Raw genomic sequence first — 23450 nt, forward strand, 5'->3', positions numbered from 1 at the left:
AAAATTCTGTTCAGCTGTCTCATTGTCGTCTTTCACATGCTACAACAGGGCTAAATTCATGAATCCCAGAGGGGGGAAAAGAAGTCCCCCAAACCTTGAATTTCTAAATAAGTACCATGAACCACATGAAGAACTAATAGGGAAGATTCAAAACCCACTAAACAAGAGGTAAACGAGATCACCAGATAAATTAAAAAAAAAAAAAAAAAGAGAGGCTTAAAACAGACTCACCATATTTACAATTCCCATTAAATTACACATAAATAAATATATACAGAGACGTGAACACGGATTCCCTTATATAACTGTGAATCGTGTTGCCAGAGAAAGTTCAAGTTGGTCGCTTTACCTTGGAGAGGAAAAAACTTCTACAACTGAAGACATGACATGGAACTTCGTGTATTTGTGTTCAAGTTTATTCACAATACTGATAAAAATGTCATTTTCCTTTACGCCTTTTTTTTTTAAGGTATGGCTACAATCTGAAGTATGTAAGGGAAGGTGGTGATTCAGTCCCATGAAGCGCATATAGTATTTTTTTTTTTAATTTTTATGTTATTATTATTATTTATTTTTTTTTTTTTTTAGAAAAAATGTTTTTAGCTTTTTTGTGGTGGTGGTGGTTGTTGAGTTGTTGGGTTTTTTGTGTTTTTGTTTTTTTTTTTTTAAAAATCGTTCACAAACTTGGACAGAACTTTTCTTTGCTGGCTCCACGGCCTGTTCTGTTCTCTTAGGCTCCACAGGAGGGCAAAGGGGAGTTGGTGCCGACGAGGGACTTCGAGGCTGGGGGCCCAGTCAGCAGGTGCTGGCCTGATGACGGCAGAGAGTCCCCCAACGTCTGGGGGACTGAAGGTGGTGGCGGTGGTGGCGGCAGCATCAGCAATAGCAGCAGTGGGGAGGGGGTGCAGGGCGCTGGTCCCGGAGCTGTCACCTGCCTGCGCAGGAGGGGGCTGGAGACTGGGTGGGTGGGCTCGCCGGACTGGTGAGGCGGGAGAGGCAGGGCAGGGAGGACAGCCTCACTTTCTGTGTTTCTCCTCTTTGTCACTGCTTTTGGCGCTGTTGTCCGTGTGGCTGTTGGGGTTGTTGCTGAGGTACATTTTGTCCATGGCCTTGAGGGCCTCGGTGAGATAGTTCTGCAGGGCTGTGACCGCGGCGCACACCGCTGGGCTGCCGAAGCCGTGGGAGATGAGGTTGAAGTGGGTCAAGCAGCTCTGGATGCCAGGCTCCAGGATGGGGTTCGGCCGCGAGTTCCCCAGGGGAGATCGGTCCTGAGCCAGCAGGTCAGTGAACTCTTTGCATATCTGTCTGCAGCACAAGTGAAGCAGAGAGAAAGAGGGAGGTGGGGAGCGGGGAGAGAGAGAGTTGAGGCTCCCCTGTGGGCAGCGTGAGCAGCAAAGAGAAAACCTTTCTCCCTGCAGTTACCTCCACCGGAATCCAGTGAACCCTGACCTGACCCAAGGCCCCAGAGACAGACTTGGGGGGGGGCACAAGACGGAAGACCCAGTCACCCCTCCATTTCCACTGAATGTGGCCCTTCCTACCTTCACAAATTCTCCCTCTGTCGTTCCCAGCTACACCTAACGGCTAGCCCCCTTCTTTCTCACTCACACCAAACACCCCTGACACAGAGAAACATTGCACATGTTTAGAAGAGAAACAAAGGAGGAGGAGAGGGATGAGGAGTCCGAAACAAAAGCATTTCCCAATAGCCAATAGCATGCAGCCATCAGTTGTCCTGTTCAAAATATCAGAGAGACCTGCTTCCTGCTCTGTTCTAGAGAGACCTCAGTTGGTGGGATGAAATCCTACAAATCAGGCGGATGCAGACAGAAAGGCAAACTTTTCTTGGGATTGTTTTGCTTTTAAATAAATGCACAAAAAATCGGTTACTTGGGGACATGCAGACTGATACTGACAGCTAGCTCAGAGAGAGACAGAGTGCTGGGGAGGAAGAGGGGCAGAGGGAGCTCAAGCAGGCTCCAAGCCCCAGTCTGAGAGGCAGGGACAGATCTCAAGACCCTGAGATCGTGACCTGAGCTAAAATCCAGAGTGGGACGCTTACCCAACTGAGCCACCCAGGTGCCCCTCAGACTGATTTCTGAGAAGAAATCGATGCTTCAATTTCAATTTCCCCATTTCGAGGGAAAATTGTGAACACAGGTGTGCTTAGGAAGCTAAGGGAAGAGAAAAAGTTGAAATCTCAGAAAGGGTCTTGAGAAGTCGGAAATACAGACAGCAGAGGCCTGTACACTGGAAGCTGTCTGTGAATCTGGGAAGCAAGGCCTAGGTGGGGTCTTCCTGGGGCAGCATCAGTCTGGAGGGGATGGGGGTATTGGTATGAGGCAGGTGGGGAAGAGGGAGAATGGGGGAGCACTGGCAGGCTGCCTTCTCCAAGGCCAGCTGATGTCTCCAGGACAACACTGCCCCACCTGAGGCCTCAGCCTCTGCCCTCTGGTTCCAAGCCCTCCTGTGACATCAACTTTGATAATTAAGGGCTTCCAAACAAGCCTTTTAATTTCCAGAAAACATATCAAAACAGTCATTTTCTTTTCACACACCACCTGGAGAAGCCTATTCAGCCCAAGCACTGATGGGAATATAACTTGGGCCATTCTGAAACCTATTTGACATCTCGCCTGTAGGCTAAAACTTGTGGGCTGTGTGTGTGTTTGTGTGCTTGCAAGAGAGACAGAGACAGAGAGAGAGACTTTCCAGGAGGGAGGTGAAAGAAAGGCAAGAAATGGGATAAGGGATTAAGGCTGAAACTAGGACAACTTCTGGCTTGCACATTTTGCAGGCCACTGCTTAATCCTTGCTCTCGGAGAACATATTGATAGGAGACAAAAACTGATACAAGCAAGCCTGTTTTACCCGTTTACAGACTCAATGCTGGTCTTTCTAAAACAACATAGTCACCAATCCACACTCAGCTTCCAACAAACCCCTACCATACTCCACCCCCATACACACTTTTTTTGTTTTAACTTAAAAGGGTGAGCAGAAGAGAGGACAAGAATAGGAGCACACCAAGAATCCCACCTACATTTCCCCTTTAAGGTTGAGTACGGATTCTAAGACTGTGTTGGTAATTTCAATTATTTATGACAACAAAGCTGATTAACACCAAACGAAGAGAGGAGAAAAGTGTGACCAGAAACAATTCTGGTTGTTTCTCTTGACAGTAAGACAGAGACCCCGGAGAGGTAAGGTAAATGCCTTACTTTGTAGCCAGAAGCATGTTTTTTCTTGTCACTTGCTCATTGGGATCGGAATGTTGTCGGTTGAGAAATTCAGCTACTGCTTTGGCAGGAAATTCAGTTTCACACACGTACCCAAAGTCCCGGGCTAGGTGGACTGCTTCTCCTGGCAGGAGGTGAGAGGGGAGGTGAGCGCAAGAGAATGAAAAGAGTTGAGGTCAGATTTTCCTCCCAACACTCTTATTTTCTTAACCCAGATGTTTAAGAAAACACAAACTACTTGTTTTCTCGTTTCAGGCATTTTATTTCCTTCTCTGTAGGATCTGGCAGATGAATTTATCAGGAAAAATGGCCACTTGTCCCAGTAAAGCCAATATGACTTGAAAATGTAAATCCCATCCACCACCCTCCGGTCCCATCCCCCACCCACCCTGATCCCTGATGACATTTCCCCAACTTCTCTTTTAAAATGTTCCTTGTATTCCAACCTCGCACCTATCAACACATTCATAAATGATATTCATAATTACTCACTGAGTTTTTCTGCGAGGGGAACAACTAAAGGTTTACATTTTAACTTGATCGCATATAATTATCTGTTCATCCAAACCGATTAACCAAGAGGATTTGAGGGTCACTCCACTGAGTCTGTCTGTGTTGCTGATTTTCGAATCTTTGGTTTTAATTTCCTGAACCAGTTGGTTTTTACTGCAGGGCTTCCTGCCATTAGCTCCAGCTCCGGAAGAACGCATGCGCCAATTAGAGCATCAAAGCCCTCTCTGCAGAGCTTGTTTCCATAAAATGGAGCGGATCACAAACAATAACAGTTCTCCAGAAACTGCCTCCCTGGAACAGGACTCAACCCCCAAACTCATGCACACTCTCACACGACACCCAAAGCCACTTCAACCATTTCCTTTGCGCTTAATTCTTCTGGGGTATGCATAGTGGGTTCTGTATGTACTCATGGTATTTTTAATGCAAAGCTACTGTTGTTGAGCTTCTGGCCCCGAAGAACTGCTTATTGTTTAACAGTTATATTACCATCTTTAACACTGTTCACAGATTGCCTCCTGGGAGTCCTCCTCAAGTGCATGATTTTAAACTTTACTACAGTTCTTTATAAAGCTGGAACCCAAATTCCACTGTGATCTATCTCCTCAACTGTAAGGCGTAAAGAAGACAAAATGCCTTCTTTAAATATAAATGGTAGTTTTGATATCTACCTGATCATTTAAGTGTCTTTCTTTTTCCACTGGCAGGAGACATTTCCAACATAACACAAAGGAAAACGCAAGACAGCTTAGACATTCCTTCTAACACATCTAAACTTAAGCCAATTTACTATCAGAAGAACTTAAAAGGAATCCAGAGGAAGTAGGAATGTGAGTGGATTCTGATGACAGTGTATCTAGGGCACAGAGTGAGAACAGGGGTAGCTTTTGTTTTAAAGGGGTTGGAAGCTTTGTGTGTGTGTGTGTGTGTGTGTGTGTGTGTGTGTGTTAAAAACTGCCATGAGGAACTTTCAGCAAGGCTTGTGTTTCTTTTTTCTTTCCTAGCCCAACAATTCAAAATCTAAGATTGTTCACTTTTCTTCCCCTCCACTAGAGAAGCACAATTAAGTAAGAGATAAGGGAGCATATGTTTGGAAAACAAAAACTAAAAGGGCATATAACCCTGAGCTTTCAGGACGGTCTTAAATCAGGATGCAGGTCAAAGATTCCCAAATTAATTCAGGAAGTAATGGTCACGCATTTCTCAAACGCAGATGTCAGAATAGCTTAAGTGATTTACTGCTGAGCTCTGTGGAGGAGACAGGAACTTGGAGAGAATATGCAGTTCTTAAATTTTCACTTTGTTTAGGTCAGAATTGGGTTCAGGAAGGTGGAATTTTATGGCAAAGGGGAAGAAGAAAGGAGGACAGGAGTAAGTGCAAATAGTTTTTTGATGTGCCAGGATTCTGTTCCCTTCCAGCTATATTCGCCAGAAAAAAAAAAAAAAAATGAAACTGCCCAACTGACACAAAATACAACCAAACATCTGGCCACAGAGTATTATCCATTTTCCCAGAAGACAGTTCCCTTCTTGTTAGCAAGTGGACTCGCTTACCCTCTACTAGTGACGTGAGCAGGGTGACATTGGCAGCTTTACGTCTCCCTGCTGGCAGATTTAATCCTATTTTGTCCAGTTTTTCTCTTAAAGATCTTCCTCCATTTTTAGACTTCGCCCTGTTTCACAAATACATGCAAGAAAGGGATTTAGAAAACATTGGGTGGCTCTGAGTCACATTATAGTCACTCTGACAACCTAACATGTGCTTTTTTAAAATTGAGAATCATGGCCCCAAGATACTTAAGGGAGGGAAACCTAGGAAGGAATGGTAGGGAAAGCTCATGGGAGACAAAGGCTAAACTGTAGGGCACCCCCTGTGTTCAGTTATTCCTGCAGCCCTGGTGGCAGGTTGGAAGGTTTTGATTCCCCAACTCTCTAAAGAAGAACCACAAACAAACAAACACGGTTCTCATCTCTGGGGTTTGAGGTATTTTTGAGTTCAACTGATTACTGTGTATTTTCCCTGTTGTTACAATCACACAAATCCCAATGGGGTCTTTAAATTGTCTTTGCTAGAACCGATGTTAGGCTGTTCAGAGTAACCAAAGTTATCATCACTCTCACGTTTCCTGCTCTGGCTTTAAGCCCAATGGGAAATTCATTTTACCAACTGTTTACATGCTATGTCAGTAGCCTAACTGGAAATGTCAAAAGCCGGTATTGGCCTTTAAAAATTTCACTGATTTCAGAGACAATGGAGGTGGTTCTAAATAGATGTCTACATAGACTCCCATAATCAGAAAGTGGTTAAGATAAATTGTTTAAATAAAACAGCAAATTAATTAATTTCAGATTTTATTCCCTACTCAAGTGCTCTTTAATTGTGTGGATTAGATTATACTCCCCTAGGTAAACAGTCTCCAATACTGGGGGTGGGGGAAGGGGAGGAAAAAGCAGAGGGCGGTTTCAGATCTGTCAGGGAAAGATTACAAAAGGAAGCCAAAATGACTGTGAAGGAGGAAGAAAACAACTGGAAAAGCTGATGTCTGAAACCTTCCAAAAATGGTTTTATACGCTTTGTGTGGAACATGCCCATCAGAGCGGGACTATGGGTCCACTGATGAATAAATAAATAAGGGGCAAACTGTGAAGTTCTTGGTCTACTTTAAAAAAAAAGGGAAAAAAAAAGGAAAGGAAAAAAGATCATCTGGGAAAGTTCAACCCAACACCCACCACTCACAAAGTTGGGTGGAACCCTAAGAGGGGGAAGCCCAAAGCAGGGAGAAACCTGCCCTGAGGGAAGGTGCTTCACCTCGCAGACCCTTATCAAATCTTATCTAGGAAATGAAACATTCCGACCTCACAGGGCTGAGACGTGTATCCCTAGCCACGTATGTAACATGACTGGTGGGTAACGACTACACATAATGCACGTACACGTGTCATGCGTGCTGCCTGGAGCACGTCGCGGCAGCAGTACCTGGGAACCACTAATGTGAGCGCCTTAGGCACCGGGAATCGCCGTCTGGCCAGAGGTGACGGTGACGCGGGGTGGGGTGGGGTGGGGTGGCTGGGCGGCGGACTCAAGAGAAAGCCAATGTCTTCTACTTAAAACCCTATTCAAGGGACGGTGGGTTACCTTCGGAGACCCTACACGGAGGTAAGGCAAAGTAAGGCGCCTGAGAGGAAGTTTTCCAGGGCGTGCAAGGTGTACGCGAGGAGGGAAAAAGCGGCTGCACGGCGCCCCGCCGCTGTAGCAGCCGGGACTGAACCCGCGGTGCAGTGAGCTGCGCGTGCGCGCGAGCAGTTGGGTTGGGGGCGGAGGGCCCGGGGAGCGCGCTGCGGCGACGAAACCGAGCGCGCGCCGGAACGTCGAGCGCGCGAGAAGGCTGCGGAGAGCGCAGGCGCGCGCCGCCTCATCCCGCCCCTAGCTCCCACCCACCCCGTTTTACGCCCTTCTCCCCGCCCCTTTCTTTTCCCGCGAAGGGAGGGCCGTGGCGCGAGGCCCGTCTGCGTCGCCGCCCAAGCGCAGGCGCAGTGTTTCCCCGGGCCGCGGGGCGGGGCGGGTAGGGCGGTGCCGGGCCTCACCTCCGCAGCACTCCGCCCAGCAGCGAAGCGTTGAGACACTCCGGCGGTGAGAGGCGCCGCTGTACTTCCGCCACCGTGACCTTGTACTTCGAGGTGGAGCTGAGGAGCGAGAGACGACCCGGAACTGAACAGAAGACTTCGTTGGGGTTCACGACGCCGCCGAAGAGGTTGTCCTTGTTTATGGGGATGGCGGAGACGGCGTTGCTGTTGGACTTGGACAGGGACACGGGGCCTGCGGAGACAGACGGGGAAGCTGCGTGTGGGCGTCGGGGTCCCTCCCAAGTCCTGTCCGACCCCGGCTCTCGCCCCGGCTTGCGCCGCAACCCCCACTTTCCTTCCAGCCCTGAAAAATCCTGTGGTTCCTTTACCCCACCTTCTGTCCTACTCCCTGCTGTATTCCCGTTCTGGGGATCAAGCCTCATCCCCTCGGCGCACCCCGCCCGGCGGCCGGGAGGCGCCCCCACCTCGCCCCACCAGCTTGGACTGTGCTTCTGCCTCGACCCTTTCCTGTTAGCCGTCAGGGTGCTGTCTAGAAATGGTAGTGAAATTGTGACCCTCAGGGCTCTCATCCGAGGAGAGGTGCTGCAGTACGGGCAGAGGGTGCAGGGGAGGGGATTACGTTTGCACACCGAGAGCAAGCTACGTGTACTTTGGAGGTTTTGTGGGGTGGGGAGTTCAGTGTTGGGGAGAAATTGTTACAAAGATCAGCAGAGAGTTTAGATGGCTGAAGTGGCCTGTATGTGAACATTTCAGCTAAGGCACCAAGCTGGGAGGTGGTGGATTCTCTGGTCACACACACGGCAAGTGCCCCATCCTTTTGATAAATAGGCCCTTTCCTATGTTTAGTTTTAAAAAGGACCGTTTAGAAATGCATTCCACAGTCCCATTTTGAACTGGGAGAGAAGAAAGATAAACAGGCCTACCATAGGCTCTATCAATGCCCTTCTGTTGAGCAAAGAGTTAATATCCTTGTCTGCTTGAGTGTCTTCATTGGCAAGTGGAGAGGATATACTCTTACTAGGCAAAATCACAAGCTCTTCCTTGTCGGCCCCACCATAGAAAAAAATTCAAGACCAGGAAAAAGTGTACTACCATGTTACATTTCTCAACACCAGTATAATTCAGATGCATTCACAACCATTTACGTACTGTATGCATTTGTATTTTAAAACTCCACAAGGAGACATATATAATAATATGCATACATTCTCCTCAGTACTCCTCCCTCCTTAATGGGGATATTCTAGATGTATGGGGAGGTGGGGGGGCTCTAGGTTTTGGATAGATCACTTGTGACATTAATAGCTCTGGGGAGGCTAATAGAGACAATAGGAGTTAAACGAACTCTTGAGAGATTACTAATAAAAGAGCCAATTATCATGTCGACTTGGAAAGAGCATCTCTTAAGATTTATCCCTTGCACATCTAATTTGACGTGACAAAGACTTCACAGATGCAAAAATGAAACTTTAAACTAGCTAACAATATACTGATTGGGGTTAGAAATGAGAACAGTTTTATATAGCATCATCCTCTGGTGGTGCCTAGAATCCTGCAATGTAACATTGCTACTATAACAACAACAAAAAAAAGCTGCTGTGAATAGCATTTAATCCAGTAAACTTTATTTCTACTCACTAAACACAATACAAATTACAAATCCATCCAAATCACTTGACACTTTTTAAAAACATTTTCTGCTCTGAACAATTATGCTAATAATCCTGACATCTTCAAGATGCTAATTTTAACCAAAAGCCAAATTTTTGTTAACCTAATTCACAAAGTTTAAAAACCCTTAAACAGCTAATGAGAAATTAAATTGAAGAACATGAAAGTTTTTTTCTTCCTCTGCTAAGGAGTGGTACAAAAGACACAACTCTCATACTGATGTTGAATTATTTGCACTATTTTAGCATTATACACTTCTTAATACTCATGGCCACTTACACAACGGATTAACTAAACTATTAAACCATTTCAAAATTGAAATGCCACTTCCAAATCAGTTCAACTATTACAGATTTCATGTGTCTGTCTAGATATCATTAAACTAAATTAAATGGTCAGATCATGAACAAAGGTAGCCTGTTGCCATTACTAACATACTGAAAGCCGATCATTTAAAGCATGGCTGTTCTATGCCATCTATTTGCTAATTCTGAGCCTTTAGGAAATCCTATTTGAAAAAAATAAATACAGCTCTGAGAGTTCTTTTAAATAGCACTATGCCTGTAAGGACATGCCTGGAATGTAGAAGGAAATGGCTTACCTTTCTTAATTACAGTTTGATCTGGGATGTTAATACCCGGGTCTTCTACATGCTGCAACAAAAGGATACACATGGATGTAAGTGTGTAATCAAAACAAAAGGAAATGAATATTCTGTGCAAGATGGGGGGAGGGGAAGGTGTAGAATCAAAATTTCCCCCTCCTGTATAGTGACATTTATATATAAACATCTCTTCTTGGCTTATTGGAATTTGAGGCTTTGGAACTCAAGAGGTTTCACTGCACACCCACGGCCAATTTCTCCTCCCCCAGCAAATAATCCATGTTTGAAGGAGATGGGGGTGGGGAATAAAACTTTCTTTGGAAATTAAACCAAGTTTTGGAGCACCTAATCTTTCTCACAAAGTCAGTTTAACCTTTAAAAATGCACCTAGCTTTAGTTTGGCGCCTCAGCGGCTTCGGACTTTAGCGGTTCCAGTGTTGAGGCAGCAAAAGCTAGGGAAACACAATAGAAATGACAGAGGCGGGAGTAACAGGGGAGTGTTGTAAGCGTTTTAGGTAATGTGATAAAAAGCAAAGGCGTATACACACCTTCACTTATGGAAAACTAAAAATAATTTTTAAAGACGATTACAGCCTAAACTGGGTGTGAGAAACAAATATGAAAACGATTAAAACAAAAGCAAAAACCTCTGAGGGTATTTTTTCCCCCTGTTGTCCAACAGCGGGTTTGTTGGTGTGGGTTTTTTTTTTTTTTCCTTCTCTCTCTCTCTCTCTCTCTCTCTTTTTTTTTTTTTTTTTTTTTACAGATGGATGGGTATACGTGTGTGTGCTAGAGTCAAAACGTGATTAGAAAGTAAAATGAAATCATGTTTTCTAATGCAGAAACTGACAGGCAATATAATGTCTGGCTGTGTTTACAAATTAGCACCAGGGCTGCTGAGATAGAAGATTTCGCAATCGTTAACAAACACAGGCATTACCATTTAAAAAACTATTACTTCCTTCTCTAGTCTTTGTCCAACAATAATACTGATTCGAACATTTTCCATTCTGTCTTGGATTTATGCTCCTGTTAATTGTGTCTGATCGCAATGATTCCGGGTGGATGGTACTAAGTTGCTTTATTACAGGTTTTATTATACTCAATGCTCTCATTTGTAACTTGCCTAAAGTGCTTCTGGATTTAAGTATAATTAAATTGAGAAATGTTCAGAAATGACTACTGCTGCAGTTCTTGTGTTTTAACTATATGGGGAAATATGATCCCTTTATGCATGCACCCTAAACCCATAAAGTAAATGTAGTGTGGCATAATACTTTTATTTGTGTTATTTCTAGACCTTGTCCATACAGGGAAGACTGTTAAGTTTAAAACCCCACTGAGATATTAATGATTAAATAATTTTCACCATCAATTTGATTTTCTTAAATATCTAGCAGTCATTCTTATTAAAGGTTAACTGTTGCAGCAATGGGAAAATTGAAAACAACCCTTTTCCTGACCCAAATTCCTTTGAAAGAATTTTTTTCTTAATAGGTGGGGGAGGGTGGGGAAGAGCAGCAACTGGGTTTCCTTGTTTTTATTTATCTTTCGGTTAATTTCTCCTACTGACTAATTTCACCACAAAAAGTGACTATACAGGTGTTAAGAATTCACACCAGCCACTTTGGAATTTTTGCAAAGTAGAGCAATTCTAATTCACAGTAATTCCAAAGGGCTGCAGTGCATTTTGCAATTCAAATATGTCCAAAGAGCAGGTTAGAAAAAGGATTCAGAGACTCTTTGGGAAGGGGAACTGAAATGATCACAACTTCCAGGTTTGTTTTTTAATTGCTTTTTCTCAACTACTGCTCCTCTTATTTTACTTCCCAAGAAATGCACTGTTTAATGTCAGTTTCCAAAAACATTTATGAACACAGACATACACACAATGCTTTCTAAACCCCACAACGGATCAAGTGCCTGCTTTCCTTCGTTCCATGCAAGGCTGCTGAATATAACCAACAAATTTCAGTGATTAACTGGGCCAAATGAGAGCTGTAATAAATTTTCTATTTTCCTATGTAACTTAAATAATGTTTTAAATTCACCAAGCAAGCAGGTAAGTTCATCTGACCATTTTCTTTGCAATCTAATGCAGTAATCATTAAACTGTCAACGGACATATTGCTGCAATATTTGATGCACTAATTTGAAATAGCATTTTAGTAAAAATCACATCCAGATACATTTCCTCTCCAAAGAAAAGCAGCATTAACAGAGCCTTTACAGCTTTAATAAAATTATTGGCTCATTCTAATTCCATTTCAGGAGGGTTGTGAGGAAACCATAAATACGTAGAATTGAAACAGAGATGCTGGTTTAAATTTAATTTCAGAAAGTATTTTCAAATTATCAATAGCCTGGTTTACACTGTAAACAGTAAATGTGCTAATACCATGCTTATTCAGAAATCGTTTTAAACTGCATTTATCGATAACTGGATTAGAACTCAAATAATGTATTGCCCAATAATCTCAAAACATTTAATTTAATCTAGGGTGTAGCAGGTTCTGATAGGAGTTGGGAACCCAGCTAATGATTTATGAGGTCAGCACTTAGCACCCCTAGGAGGAGAAGAAGGCTTCATTTTAATGTCCCTCTGCTCCGATTTGCTACTTAACTATTCTTTAATCAGGGTAAGCTACACACAGAACTTTTAGACATCACTAGTGCTTATGAAATCCGGTAGAAATAATTTTCTTAATATGTTGTTCACACTTTATTTTAAACTCCTAGGGTATTTAATGAGTTCTTTTGGTTGAATTTAACATCTTTTCCAGGACAGGGATAAATCCCCCACGCCAGACGCAGCGGTGGAATTAGATCCTCTCCCAATCGAAACAGTTTACTGTCCTGGAGAGGGGCAGATATTGTTAATGGTGACATTCATCTGATTTATTTCTGTGTCGGTGGAAATGGTAATGCAGGCATTGTTTGAAGGAGCTCCAGGAACCATTGTTCTAGGGCTATAACTCTCAACTACTTTTTAATTTTTTAATTCGGTCGTTTATGTGGGTTCTCCAAGTGTCCGCCCAAAAAATAAAATGGAATTTTGAAGAAGTAAATGCCATTGAGGGAAACCCCGGGCCACAGTCTGTGTGTCCTGATTAATCTTCTCTGGGGGTGGGTGAACAGGGGCTGCGTTCTCCCTCGCGCCGCCCGTGCGGCCTCTTACCGGGACGTCCTCGATGGCGTGAGGTAAGGAGTGGATCGGGAGGTCTCCGAGTCCTGAGCTAAGCCCGTGTGGGCCGTGCAGGAGGTCTTCGTGCCGCCGGTAGTCCCTGCGAGGATCCAGGCCCGAAAGCTGGTGGGGCAGCCCCCGGTGCGTGTGCAGGAGCCCAGACTCCTGGCTCTGCCTCTGGCCGGGCCAGCCCGGGTGCTGCGGCTGCGGCTGGGCGTGCAAGGGGTTCAGGCTGTAGGGGTCGTTGACGTGGGAATAAGGATCTTGCGACTGGGGGTAGATAGGCTGGTAGGGCGGGGGGAAGTAGGGGGGCTGGAAGTCGGCATTGGGGGTGTGGGACAGCGGCGGGGCGCTCGTGTAGGGAGATTGACCTACAGTGCCCAGCTGGGGCAACCGCGCCGTCCCGTTGCTGGTGCCGTCGTGGCGGTCCTGAGAGGGAGAAGAAGAAGGGAGGGGGGGAGAACAAGAAATCAGGCGTCGAGTTACATCTGTCCACTCTAAATCCACTCCGCAAGACTGCGTGGGAAACCGTTCATTCCCGTCGGCAGGCCGCCGAAAGAAATGAGCTCTGAGTTGTTCATTTCGGTACCCCAGAAGTGAAACGGGCTTCTTCCAAAAACGCAGAGAATTAGTTCGTGCAAATGTGGGGGCATGAGAGGCTCTGTTTAGGCGTTTCTTTCAAAGTGGGGGGGGGGGACAGAAAAAGGCATCCCAGAATACAGCCCATTAAGCTGCAGCATGAAACCTCCCTTAAGGAAAATTAAAATTCCTGCTAAATATTGAACAGTAGAAGCGGCCTTTTCTTTTTCCCCCGGATTTGAACCTGCCTGCCACTGCGTTATGGTTTACTCTGTTCCATTTATTTGGAGGGGAAAAAAAATCATACACGTTCAAAGACTATTACCACTTTCATGACTATTTAAATAGAAACATTTCGTAGAGGGGCTGTAACGAAAGCACACCTTTAAATTACCAGCTTAAAGAAGGTTTTAACTGCAGGATGGGGTTCTGTCTTTTCCGCTTTCTCAGGAGCATTTTTCTCAATAGGGTCGATTTACAATATGGATGGGGAGAGGGGGGACGTCAAGTCAAGGTTTAAAATAGAAAGATTCAGCCTTATTGGGTTTAAAAGAGAGAGGTGCAACCCGGCGCGGAGGCTCCCGCCCCTTGCACCCCAGCCCCAAAGGACAGAAGAAACGCCAGACTTTATGTTCCTCTATTGCAATTCGCTTGCCAAACAAGCGAACAGAGTTGATTCCAGGGGGTGCGAACCCTGGGAGGTTCAGCCCCGGCCCCGAGGGCAGGGGACACACCGGGCAGCGTTTTTCCTGCATATGGATTAAGCATCAAACGTTGAGAACACCTCGGGAACAAGTGAAGACGCAAAGAAATAAGGATGAACGTGGCTAGGAACACGCCTGGGGAAGTAGCGGCGAGGTAGGTCTGCGCGCCGGGAGAGGTCGAGCGGGGGCGGGGGGTAATGCATTCGATTAAAGAATGAAAAGAGCGAGAGAAAAGAGGGAAAGAGCGAAATGCAAATGGAAAAAGGGTGCCCTGAAGGAAACCTGAGGGCGAAACCCGAGGTTGGGGCAGCTCCGCAGCACCAGGTTTCCAGAAGAGAATTCCTAAGGAAACAGGGATGGGGGTGGGGATGGGACTCACCATAGCTGAAAAACTGTGAACTAACATCTGCGAAGAGTCTGGGGTAACGAGTCAGGGTGGAAAAAAACAAGCAAGCCTGGAGAGCCCGGCTGCCCCGCCGCCCGAGCGCGCCCCACACAAAAGGAGCCGAGAGCCCCGCGCCACCCAGGACTCCAGTCACGGCGCAGACACTCCCCCGAGCGCTGGAGCCCCGCTCTGGTCCATCCGAACTTGAACCACCGATTCGAGCGGCGCCTTCAGCTGGTCGAACCCACGGTCTCTATCCTGCCGTGATCGGTTATGATTCAAAGTTCCTTAAAAAATGAAAAACCCCAAAAAAAGGAAAAAGAAAAAAGTGTGTGTGTGTCTGTGTGTATGTGCGTGTTCCTTAATCCGTGTCTCCCCTCTTTTCTTAGCGGCGGCTTCGCTTGAGCTTCTAATAACCGCGCTGGGCAGCGTTCCTGGAGCCTCCTAATAGCAGATATTCATGACTATTAATATTACACGAATACTTAATAAGGGAAGAATGCCTGGAAATCGAGCGTGAAGCGGAGAGGCAACTCGCGCCGGAGCCGGCTCTCAATGCAGTCCATTGACGGGAGCCTCAGTGTAGCAAATCGGAGGTGGGGAGAGGGAGCGCGAGAGACAAAAAGCGGGCGAGAGAGGGAGCGGGCGAGCGCGCGGGGGGCCGCGGCGCGGCGTCTGGCGAATCACAGGGAAGGGGCAACATTTTAAAAGGTTGCAGGGCATGCAAAAGTGAAAGAGAAAGAGGGAGCGAGGGAAACCGAGGGAGAGAGCGCAGAGAGGGAGAATGTGTCTGCGTGCGTGTGTGAGAAAGAAAGTGTGGGTGAGAGAGTGGAGCCCAGAGTGGGGAGCGGGGAGGGAGGGAAGGAGGGAGAGCCCGAGAGGAGGAAGGGAGGGAAAGAGGGAGGGAGGGAAGGAGGGGGAGGGGGCCGAGCCGGAGCGCACGGAGGGGGAGGCCGAGGGGGAGGGGGAGGGGGAGAGGAAGCGAGCGAGGACAATCAGACCTAAAAGGCTGGGGCAGACCTCGGGATACCGTGGGGGCCGCGCGTCGCGGGCAGGAGCTGCCGGGGACCGCGTCCGAGCATTCATCGGGCTCTCCGCGCGGGAGGTGCTGCCCGGCCCTCTCCGGCCGCGGACTCCTCCGCTCCGCAGCCGGGCCTGGGACTCGGGATTCGGCTGCCCGCCTCCGCGCCGCTCTTCCATGGCCCGGCGCCCCGCCCGGGACCCGCCAGCCCGCCCGCTTCACTGGCCCTCGCCTCGGCCGCCGCTCAAGCTTCCCTCGGACAGCCCGGGCCGTTCGCTCTGCGGCAGCTGCCGCCCCGCCCTCAGCTCTCGCGGCAGGGGCTCGGAGAGGGAGAGCCGGGACGCGGTCCGGGGCGCGCAGAGACGCTAAGCGGCCCAGCCCGGGCGCCGCTGGCACGGGCTCCCGGCTCCCGGCGCAAACCCGTCCGACTGGCTGGGCCACTCCCGCCCAACACCCACCCCCCCCATCCGCTGACACGGCTCGCTCTCTCCCAGCGCGGCAAGGCTGCCGTCGCTGCCAGTCCGCCCGCTGGGTTGTCAGAACAAGCGGCACCTCGCCTCCTGCGTGTCCCTGCAGAGCCCCGACATAATTAGACAGCCCTGAGCCGGCTCGGAAACCCGAAATCCCTGCTCCGGCGCTCGCCCACCGCAGTCAAAGTTGTTGAAACAGCCCTCACTGTGTTCTCTCTCTCTCTCTCTCTCTCTCTCTCTCGTTGCCTCACTTACACACACATTCACACGCGCCCCCACAGGGTCCCTCAAGTTCTTTGCCTCCCACCTAGGTCTCATAGGCGCCCACCGCCGTGCAGAGGTTCCAACCCCGCACGCCGAGGGCTTGGCACCCAGAGCTGGGGTTCGGCCTCCGCGAAGGTGAAATGCTCGAGCCTTGGGCCACAGCCCTAGCGGCGACAATTCACCTGCGGAGACTGAGGAGCTAACTCGGACCAGTTCGCAGAGCACCCCCGCTCCCCGCCCTCCCCCCCCCACCCCGCCACGGGCCTGAAAACAAAGCGGCTAGTGTGCCCTGGGGTCTCTGCGCCCCGCACGGCGCACAGCAGGAGCCCCCAGAGAAGAGCCCGTCCCCGCGGGATGTCACCCTGTGCCCCAAGGGGTGAGGGGAAGGCGAAAAGGAAGAGCCCGGGAAAGGAGAAAGATTTTAAAATAGTCGACGGGGAGGAGAGGGGGAAGGGAACCAGTGACAGACCGTTCACACAAACCCGGGTTCTGATTTCAAGTGAAGACGAGACCCACGCTGCTGCGCCCGCACAGACCTCTGCTCCAGACATTTCCAGCTCCAAATGCCAAAGAGAAAGAAAGGAACAGAGAAGAAAAAAATATCGAAAGCCGGGACTACCACCTATTTAGGTAATCATCGGCCTCGGCCCCCTCCCCCTCCTGTGACTCCTCCGCTTGTTTCAGCCGGGGTTGTGAAGGAGTTCGGGGCTGCAGCAGCCAGGCCGGTTCCCAGCGCCTCCCGCGGGCGGGCCAGTGGTGCTGGGGCTTCCCCGGCTGCCCTAAGACGCCGAGCTCCGGAGACCCTGGGTTTTAAAATGGGCTCCAAAGAGGCGCGTTCCACCGGCGCCGCGGGCTCCGCGCACCGGAGGTCGTGTGCAGCCGGGCCAGGATTCCCACGGTCACTCAGCCGACCGCCCGGCGGCTTCAGGGCCCGCAGCTTGAGGACCCGGCAACTAGGCGGCTCCACGCGGTGCAGCCCTCCCACCTCCGCCCCAGGGATGCTCTCAAAGTATCCCTCAAAGGGAGAAGGTGCTTAGAACTTCTTCAGTAATACAGATACCCAGAGCGAGCCCCGCAGCAATTTGGGAGAGGGGCGCTTCCAGACTGAACCCGATAACTGGGAGGTGCAACATAGCTCTGAGCGAAGTGTGCGGGCGCCTTCTCCAAACAGAAAAGACCCTTCTTTTTTAGAAAGGGGGAGGGGAAGATAGGAAGGAAGGGGAAAAAATGAATAAATAAAAGAAGGAATATGAAAGATCCGAGAGGACTTAGGAGGGAAATGGGTTTTTCTCTTTCCTTTCTCTTCCTGGTGACTCGGGCTCCCAGAATCTCGCTCAAGACACACGCAGGGTGCACAGACGCATGCCCAATTGCCAGCAACTGCCTCAAAAACCCAGACTCCTCTTTCCACTCTTAAGCAGTCCCAAAGCTGGCCGGAAAATAGAAGGGGGGAAAGTGGGACACGAGCTTCCAAGGAGGAAAATGAAAGAAGACAGCGTCCACATCCTTCCTCTCCAGCTTCTCCCTTGAGTTCTTCGGGCGAATTGGAGAGGCGGGCGCTGCGTTGGGGAAAGTTTGTCCCACCCGCATTTCGCAGCTGGCTGCGAGGAAAGGAGGAGGAGCGGGAAGGTAGAGCTCGGAGCCTGTGGCCGCAAGGATAACCAACGCCGCGCTTACCTCGCAGTCCTCGTACTTGATATTATCCGTCAGTTTCCAAAGCATTTTCATGGATCGGCGTGAACGGATTTGCCCCCTTCTCCGCCTCGCACCCAAGTGGAGCTACTCTCTGGGTAAGCGCAAAGTGTCGGCTGCCGGCGGTGAGCGCAGGAGGAGGAGGAGGAGGTCGAGGAGGAGGAGGAGGAGGAGGAGGAGGAGGGCGAGGGCGAGGAGGAGGAGGAGGAGGGCAAAAAGGAGGAGGAGGAGGGCGAGGAGGAGGAGGGTGAGGAGGAGGGAGGAGGCGAGAAGGGAAAGAGCTCCCGTGTGCGCTCGGAGATCTCCCTCTAATGGTAGAAACTTTTCCCTTTTCCAGTTCTTTACCAACAGCCTAATCGCCTCATTAGCATATCAACAATAGTCCAATTGCTCGCCAGCACCGCAATCTGCGGCCGGCCGCTCCGACCCAGGTATAAAGGCCTCTCGGAGCGGCGAACTTGCTTCTAGAGCGCACGCCTGCCTGTGAGCCGAGGAATCTCCCCTGAGACCAGCCGCGCGCCCCGGTCCCAGCCACCTCCGGTCGCCGCCGCCGCGCCATTCCGCCCCTCTCCTCCTCCTCTCTGTCTCCTTCTCGAGGGAGAAGCCTTCCGCAAAAACCCGGCACCGTGCAGGGTCCAAGCGGCGGCGCCTGGGGCTCGGCTTTCACCACCTCTCCCTCACCCCTGCCTGCGCTAACCGCGCTGTCCTTTCGGCCCCGTCCAATTTTATTAGAAATTATTATCCCTTTCGCAATTAACTATAATCATCAAACCAAGACCGGCAAAGTCACTCCAGGATTTCTGCCCAACAAGAGATCGCCTCCGCTCGCGGCAGCCACCACCTCGGGCCGCAGCGCCCTGGGAGTTTTATTGGCTTTGCGCTTACCCCCTCCATCCCCCCACCCCACCCCCAGGTTGAGAATTTTGCCAAACAGCTCCAGTCGCTCGGCTGGGGTTTGCGATCCTTTAATTGCCGCGTGTAAAATAAAAATTGTACCCCGAAGAGGTTAGTTGACAGCTCCAGGGGTTAAATGATTTTCCTCTCATTTGTATGAAGCTAGGGCTGACTGATAATTCAACGTGGTGTTGGGGCTAAGGGTTTCGTAGGTGCAATGTGGACAAAATACAGAACTCCTACGGAGACTCACAGCCGCTCCTGGAGTTGTGCGGAAATACCGACATGTGTGCTTCGTGTCATGCATGCATCAAAATAAGTCGCTGGGAACCAACTCTTCGCTGTGCTAATCTGCTCCAGTTTTCCCAAGATCCCCCTTTTTAATTAAAGCAGGGAGAGTTCCTTCATGATTTGGTGATGTTACTAAAGCGGGCGCGCTTGCGGCGCAGTGCCCGGCTGACGCGGAACCCCGAGGCCCCGGGGCCACCCCCTGGTCCAGGTTGGCCAGTCCAGGCTTTCCCGGCTCCACACAGGGACCGGCTCGCCCCAGCGGGGCTTTATAGATGTTTTCCTTCTGTTTTGGCGAATTGTTTTAAAGAAGAAATTAAAAAGAAAGACGTGATGTAATCCTTTGAAATACAGAGTAATTAATTTTTCTGGTCAAACTTCTCATTTGTCCTCCATAAAAAAGTTTTTGTGTGTCTTTCTCTCTCTTGAATACTGCAAATTCACCAACAGTAGGTCTGCCTCAGAGTTGCTCTAGGAACGACTTCTGATTCCATCTAGGCCTGTCTTTTGCAAATCTCCAGGCCTCCCAGGTCTCCAAAGTGTGTCCTTGCGGGGGGGTAAAGGGTGTTGCAAATCCAAGATTTTCTTAACAGGTGGAAGGAAGGCAAGAGGAGGGAGGACCACCTCCCTCTCCCCTCCCCCTTTTGCTGAGGGCAATTTCTCCTTCCGGATGGCTGCTGCAAATTCCCCAAGCCAGGCAGAGTAGGCCAGAGGCCCTCCCAAAAGTTAGAGAAATGGCTCAAGCTGGAAGGGGGATTTAGAGCATGAGGGACACCCTCCCCCGGCCCTGCCCTGCACTCCTTTTCCCCACCTGCACACTATCACAGTTCTCTGGCTGAACACAGCCCGAGGTTAAGCGCCACGCTCCACCCGGAAAACGGTTAACTTCCAGCACTCGCACCACTCACCCTGAGGGGCTGCCCCAGGGCCCGCCGCCCAACGCAGTGGCTTGAAGTTGGGAGGTGGGCCGCCGCAAGCATTTACACCTTCCCAGCCAGCGGACACAGCCTCAGAGCATGAGCTGTAGGCCAAATCCTAGGCCTAGGAGCGTGGGATTTTTACACCCTCGGACGTCGCCGCACTGTGCTTAAGGAAACTTCCAAGTTTCACTTTCTTTCAGATTGTGGGCTGGGGAAGGCATTCAAGGCCCTTTATCTTCTCCACCCATCTCCCCCTTGCTGACCAGCGCCCTGCAGATTTCTGGCTCCGCACCCTCTAGGGCTTGCTAAACTGTTGTTGTATTCCCGCCGAGGGTGCCTTTGAGGTGCAGATCAGGGCCTATGGGCTCTGCGCCACCGCCGGAGTTCTGGGCCTTGAAGAAAGGCCCAGGCGAGCGCCCCAGTAGATCCTGGAGCCAGCGGAGCCGCGTTTGTGGGAACGTCATTACCACGACAAGTCTCTTCATTGCATGTCAATGCTCTGTCCCCACCAGCACCCCAGGGCAATAGCGCCAGGCCTGGGGCCAGAGGTGGGGGGTCCAGGCCTGAAGTGGGGGCATGAAGAGGCCATTGGAGGGAAAAATGAGTATCAGTGTGAGGAGAGACACTGGCAGAAACAAAGAGACAGCAAGGGGTCTGAATGACTCTTCTCTAGTCCTCACCACTCAGTGGGACCCGAGGGCCCAAAAGGCCAAGCCTGAAGGATCCAGCCCCTCCAGGCCCCAAATCCACGTGCCCCACCCGAGAGGCAGGCTTCCCACCACTTGCCAAACTGTGAGCCCGCAGGAGCCAGGCCCAGGGTTCACTCCTTTCCCCTTTGGGCCATATTCTCACTGCACCCGAATGGTAGGCCCTCTGGAGGCTCAGACCCAGGATGATCCTGAGCTACTGGTGCCTTCTCAGACCCGAGGAGTTTGGCTGGGAGGTCCACCGGGTTTGTGGAGAAAACTGCAAGGACCTCAGCCCAAGACCTCCCCCGGTCTACACCCTCCATAGAAAAGAAGGAAGAAGGACCCTGAGGCCCACTGGGGCAAGGAAGGGAAAGGTGTGGATTCCCAACGTTTGTGTTTGGTGTGGGTCTTGCATCCTTAAACCACAAAGTCAGTCTAATTTGGGAGATGAAATTGCATTTTTGTGAGGTTTAATTGGGAGGAGAGGTATAAAAGAGCTCAGGGTTAATAAAAATAATAAATAGAAGGAGAGAAGTAAAAATTGCAGGACTATTTCCTTTCCCCAACTCCAGAGAATATAGAAAAGACGAGACTTCTCTGAACTTTATTTCTAATGGCATGAATCTGAAAAAAGAAAAAGAACTCACCCCTGAAAAGGGCAGAGCCTTGACTTCTCTCTGGGAAGTTCCCCACCTTCGGTTCAAATTACCCTGCAGCCTTTTAGGCGCACAGAATCTTGCCCTAACCAGGCCTCCCTTGGCCAGGAGGTTCGGTGGGAGGTGGAGGGAGGGGAATAGGGCCCCACGGTTCCCATGATGAAATCGGGGAAAGAGGAGAGAGTCTGCTACCCTCACCAGCTTGTGCAGAGCTGCCTTGGTTTCCACAGGGGAAATGTCTGGAAGTTAGGAGAGAGCCGGAAGAATGCTCCTGTGGCCCGGGTTGGGTCAGGACTCAAGAAGAGCAGGATCAAGGGCCCATTTGGCCTTGAGGTATCCGAGGCCTAGCCGGCGGAGTTTGGCAGACTTCGGTTTCTGCAAATTTTGGACCTCCCTTATCACCCACCATTCACCCCTTATCCAGTCACCCCAGTCTGTAGCCCAAGAGGCGGAAACTGGCTTCACAACTCGGACCGAGAGAGAGGCTAAACTTTGTGCAAACTCTTTTAAGTATTTCCCCCAAAGAACATTCTCGCGGGCGCGCCCCGTCCATCCGGACCCCTTTCCATTCTCCACACCCACTAGGCCCCCCAAATTGGAGACAGAAAGAGAGACAGGTGCACCAGAACCCCACCTCATGCGTCGCCCTGGGGTCTAGGGCAAGAACGAAGGCGTACAGAGTAGTGAACCTTCCTTACCACGCACTGCAACCCCCGCCCCGCGCCCTTCCCCCTCTCGAATTAGTCATCCTCCCTTGTTTCCACCGGGTGAGGAGGGGGGGCGTGAAAGGCCTCAGCGCACACCACAGGTGACCCCCGGGGCCACCTGTGGAGCGTGTGCCGGACTTTCCTCCGCTCCGGACCCGCCGGCAGCGCCTGTTTTTTCTGCCCTTTCTCTCCTGGGAACTCTCCTGGGCGCTGCCAGGCGCGCCTCGCTTACGACTCTCCTGCCCAGGGCCAAGGCTCTTCCTCTCCGCCTCCCCCCCCCCGGCCCCCCCCCCCCCCCTCCACCCCCGCCCACATCAGCCCCAGCCAAGGCAAACCCCCGTACCTGCCAGTCCCCCATTTTGGCAAGTATGGACATCGCGGCTCGGCGCTCCAGGCGATGGATCCCCGCCGGGCATGGGCTGTAGGGCTCGGCCGGGCCCGCTCCCTGGAATCGCTTAGACAAATCCTCCTTTTTTACCTGCTCACCAACATCTCACCTGGTCATAAAGAGCTGGGTTGCTACCTGCCGACGCATGCGCGCTAGCCCAGGAATTCACTCCGCCAGCTCTAGTCCCAGCGCCTCGCAGAGCTGACCTGGGAAGTGATGGATTTATAGCCGCGGCAATCTCGCCATCAGCTCCAGCTTTTCCCAACAGCCCCAACCCGCTTTCCCGGTCAGTTTCTGACCGGGGAACAGAGGCAGACTGCTTGCTGGGGTGTGCAAGGCTCGATGCGAGTGTGAGTGGGTGTGTTTTCGCACTCAAGCAATGGGGGCATCTACGACGCGCTCTTCCCCAGACTCTCCTCCCCTCCTCGGAACTTTGGGGCTGGGAGTCTCCACCCCGAGGTGGGGAGAATTGGAGGTGGGGAGGGGAAAAGAGCAAGGTCCGGAGACTGGGCCCGACCCAATAGGTCCCGCACACTTGCACGCATGCGGTTCTGCCAGACCCTAGGGCGGGCCTCCCCACTAGCCCGGGAGATTCAGGACAGTCCGGGCCCTCGCGGATCCGAGTCCGCAACCCCCAGGGGGTTCAGCGTCCAATCCCAGATCAAAATGTTTCCCAGTAAGTGGAAACGTTCGCGATTCTGTTTCATTTCTGGCTTCTAGTTTAGTCTCCTCCCACCGCAGACACACAAACACACACTCTTGCACACTCATACACTTACACTTCTATTTAAGGTGGCCCCCTCCCCCACTCCTCTATGAGTTCCCTGCTCTTTATCTTTTCCAATAATAAGTCTTTAAAGGAGAATGGGGGCGTTGGTGGTTCTGGGATGGGCAACTGAGGTTTGGGCTGGGGTTTGCTTTCCCATGACAGATAAAATCACTCAAGTGATTTCACCGCTGCTTCTAATTAGAAGGGAGATTTAAAGGAAGCCACAGG

General features: G+C 50.3%; 1 protein-coding gene across 3 annotated transcripts; it reads right to left on the bottom strand.

Moving 5' to 3' along the window:
* Positions 1-1016: 1016 nt before the first annotated feature.
* On the bottom strand, positions 1017-22441 carry LOC111156728 (transcription factor AP-2 alpha). 3 transcript variants are annotated; one of them, XM_022517778.1, is made up of 8 exons: positions 17897-17941; positions 14459-14485; positions 12791-13225; positions 9610-9661; positions 7338-7569; positions 5307-5425; positions 3222-3363; positions 1017-1305 (listed from the first exon to the last, which is right to left on the bottom strand). In XM_022517778.1, exons 1-8 carry the CDS (start codon positions 17939-17941, stop codon positions 1017-1019), a joined length of 1341 nt encoding a protein of 446 aa, XP_022373486.1. The 3 variants fall into 3 exon arrangements, with proteins under 3 accessions (XP_022373486.1, XP_022373485.1, XP_022373484.1); XM_022517777.1 differs by lacking the exons at positions 14459-14485; positions 17897-17941 and adding an exon at positions 22409-22441; XM_022517776.1 differs by lacking the exon at positions 14459-14485.
* Positions 22442-23450: the final 1009 nt, after the last annotated feature.

The sequence above is a fragment of the Enhydra lutris genome, unplaced genomic scaffold (genome assembly GCF_002288905.1).
Source record: "Enhydra lutris kenyoni isolate GAN:26980312 unplaced genomic scaffold, ASM228890v2 scaffoldscaffold48, whole genome shotgun sequence".
Classification (NCBI taxonomy): Eukaryota; Metazoa; Chordata; class Mammalia; order Carnivora; family Mustelidae; genus Enhydra; species Enhydra lutris.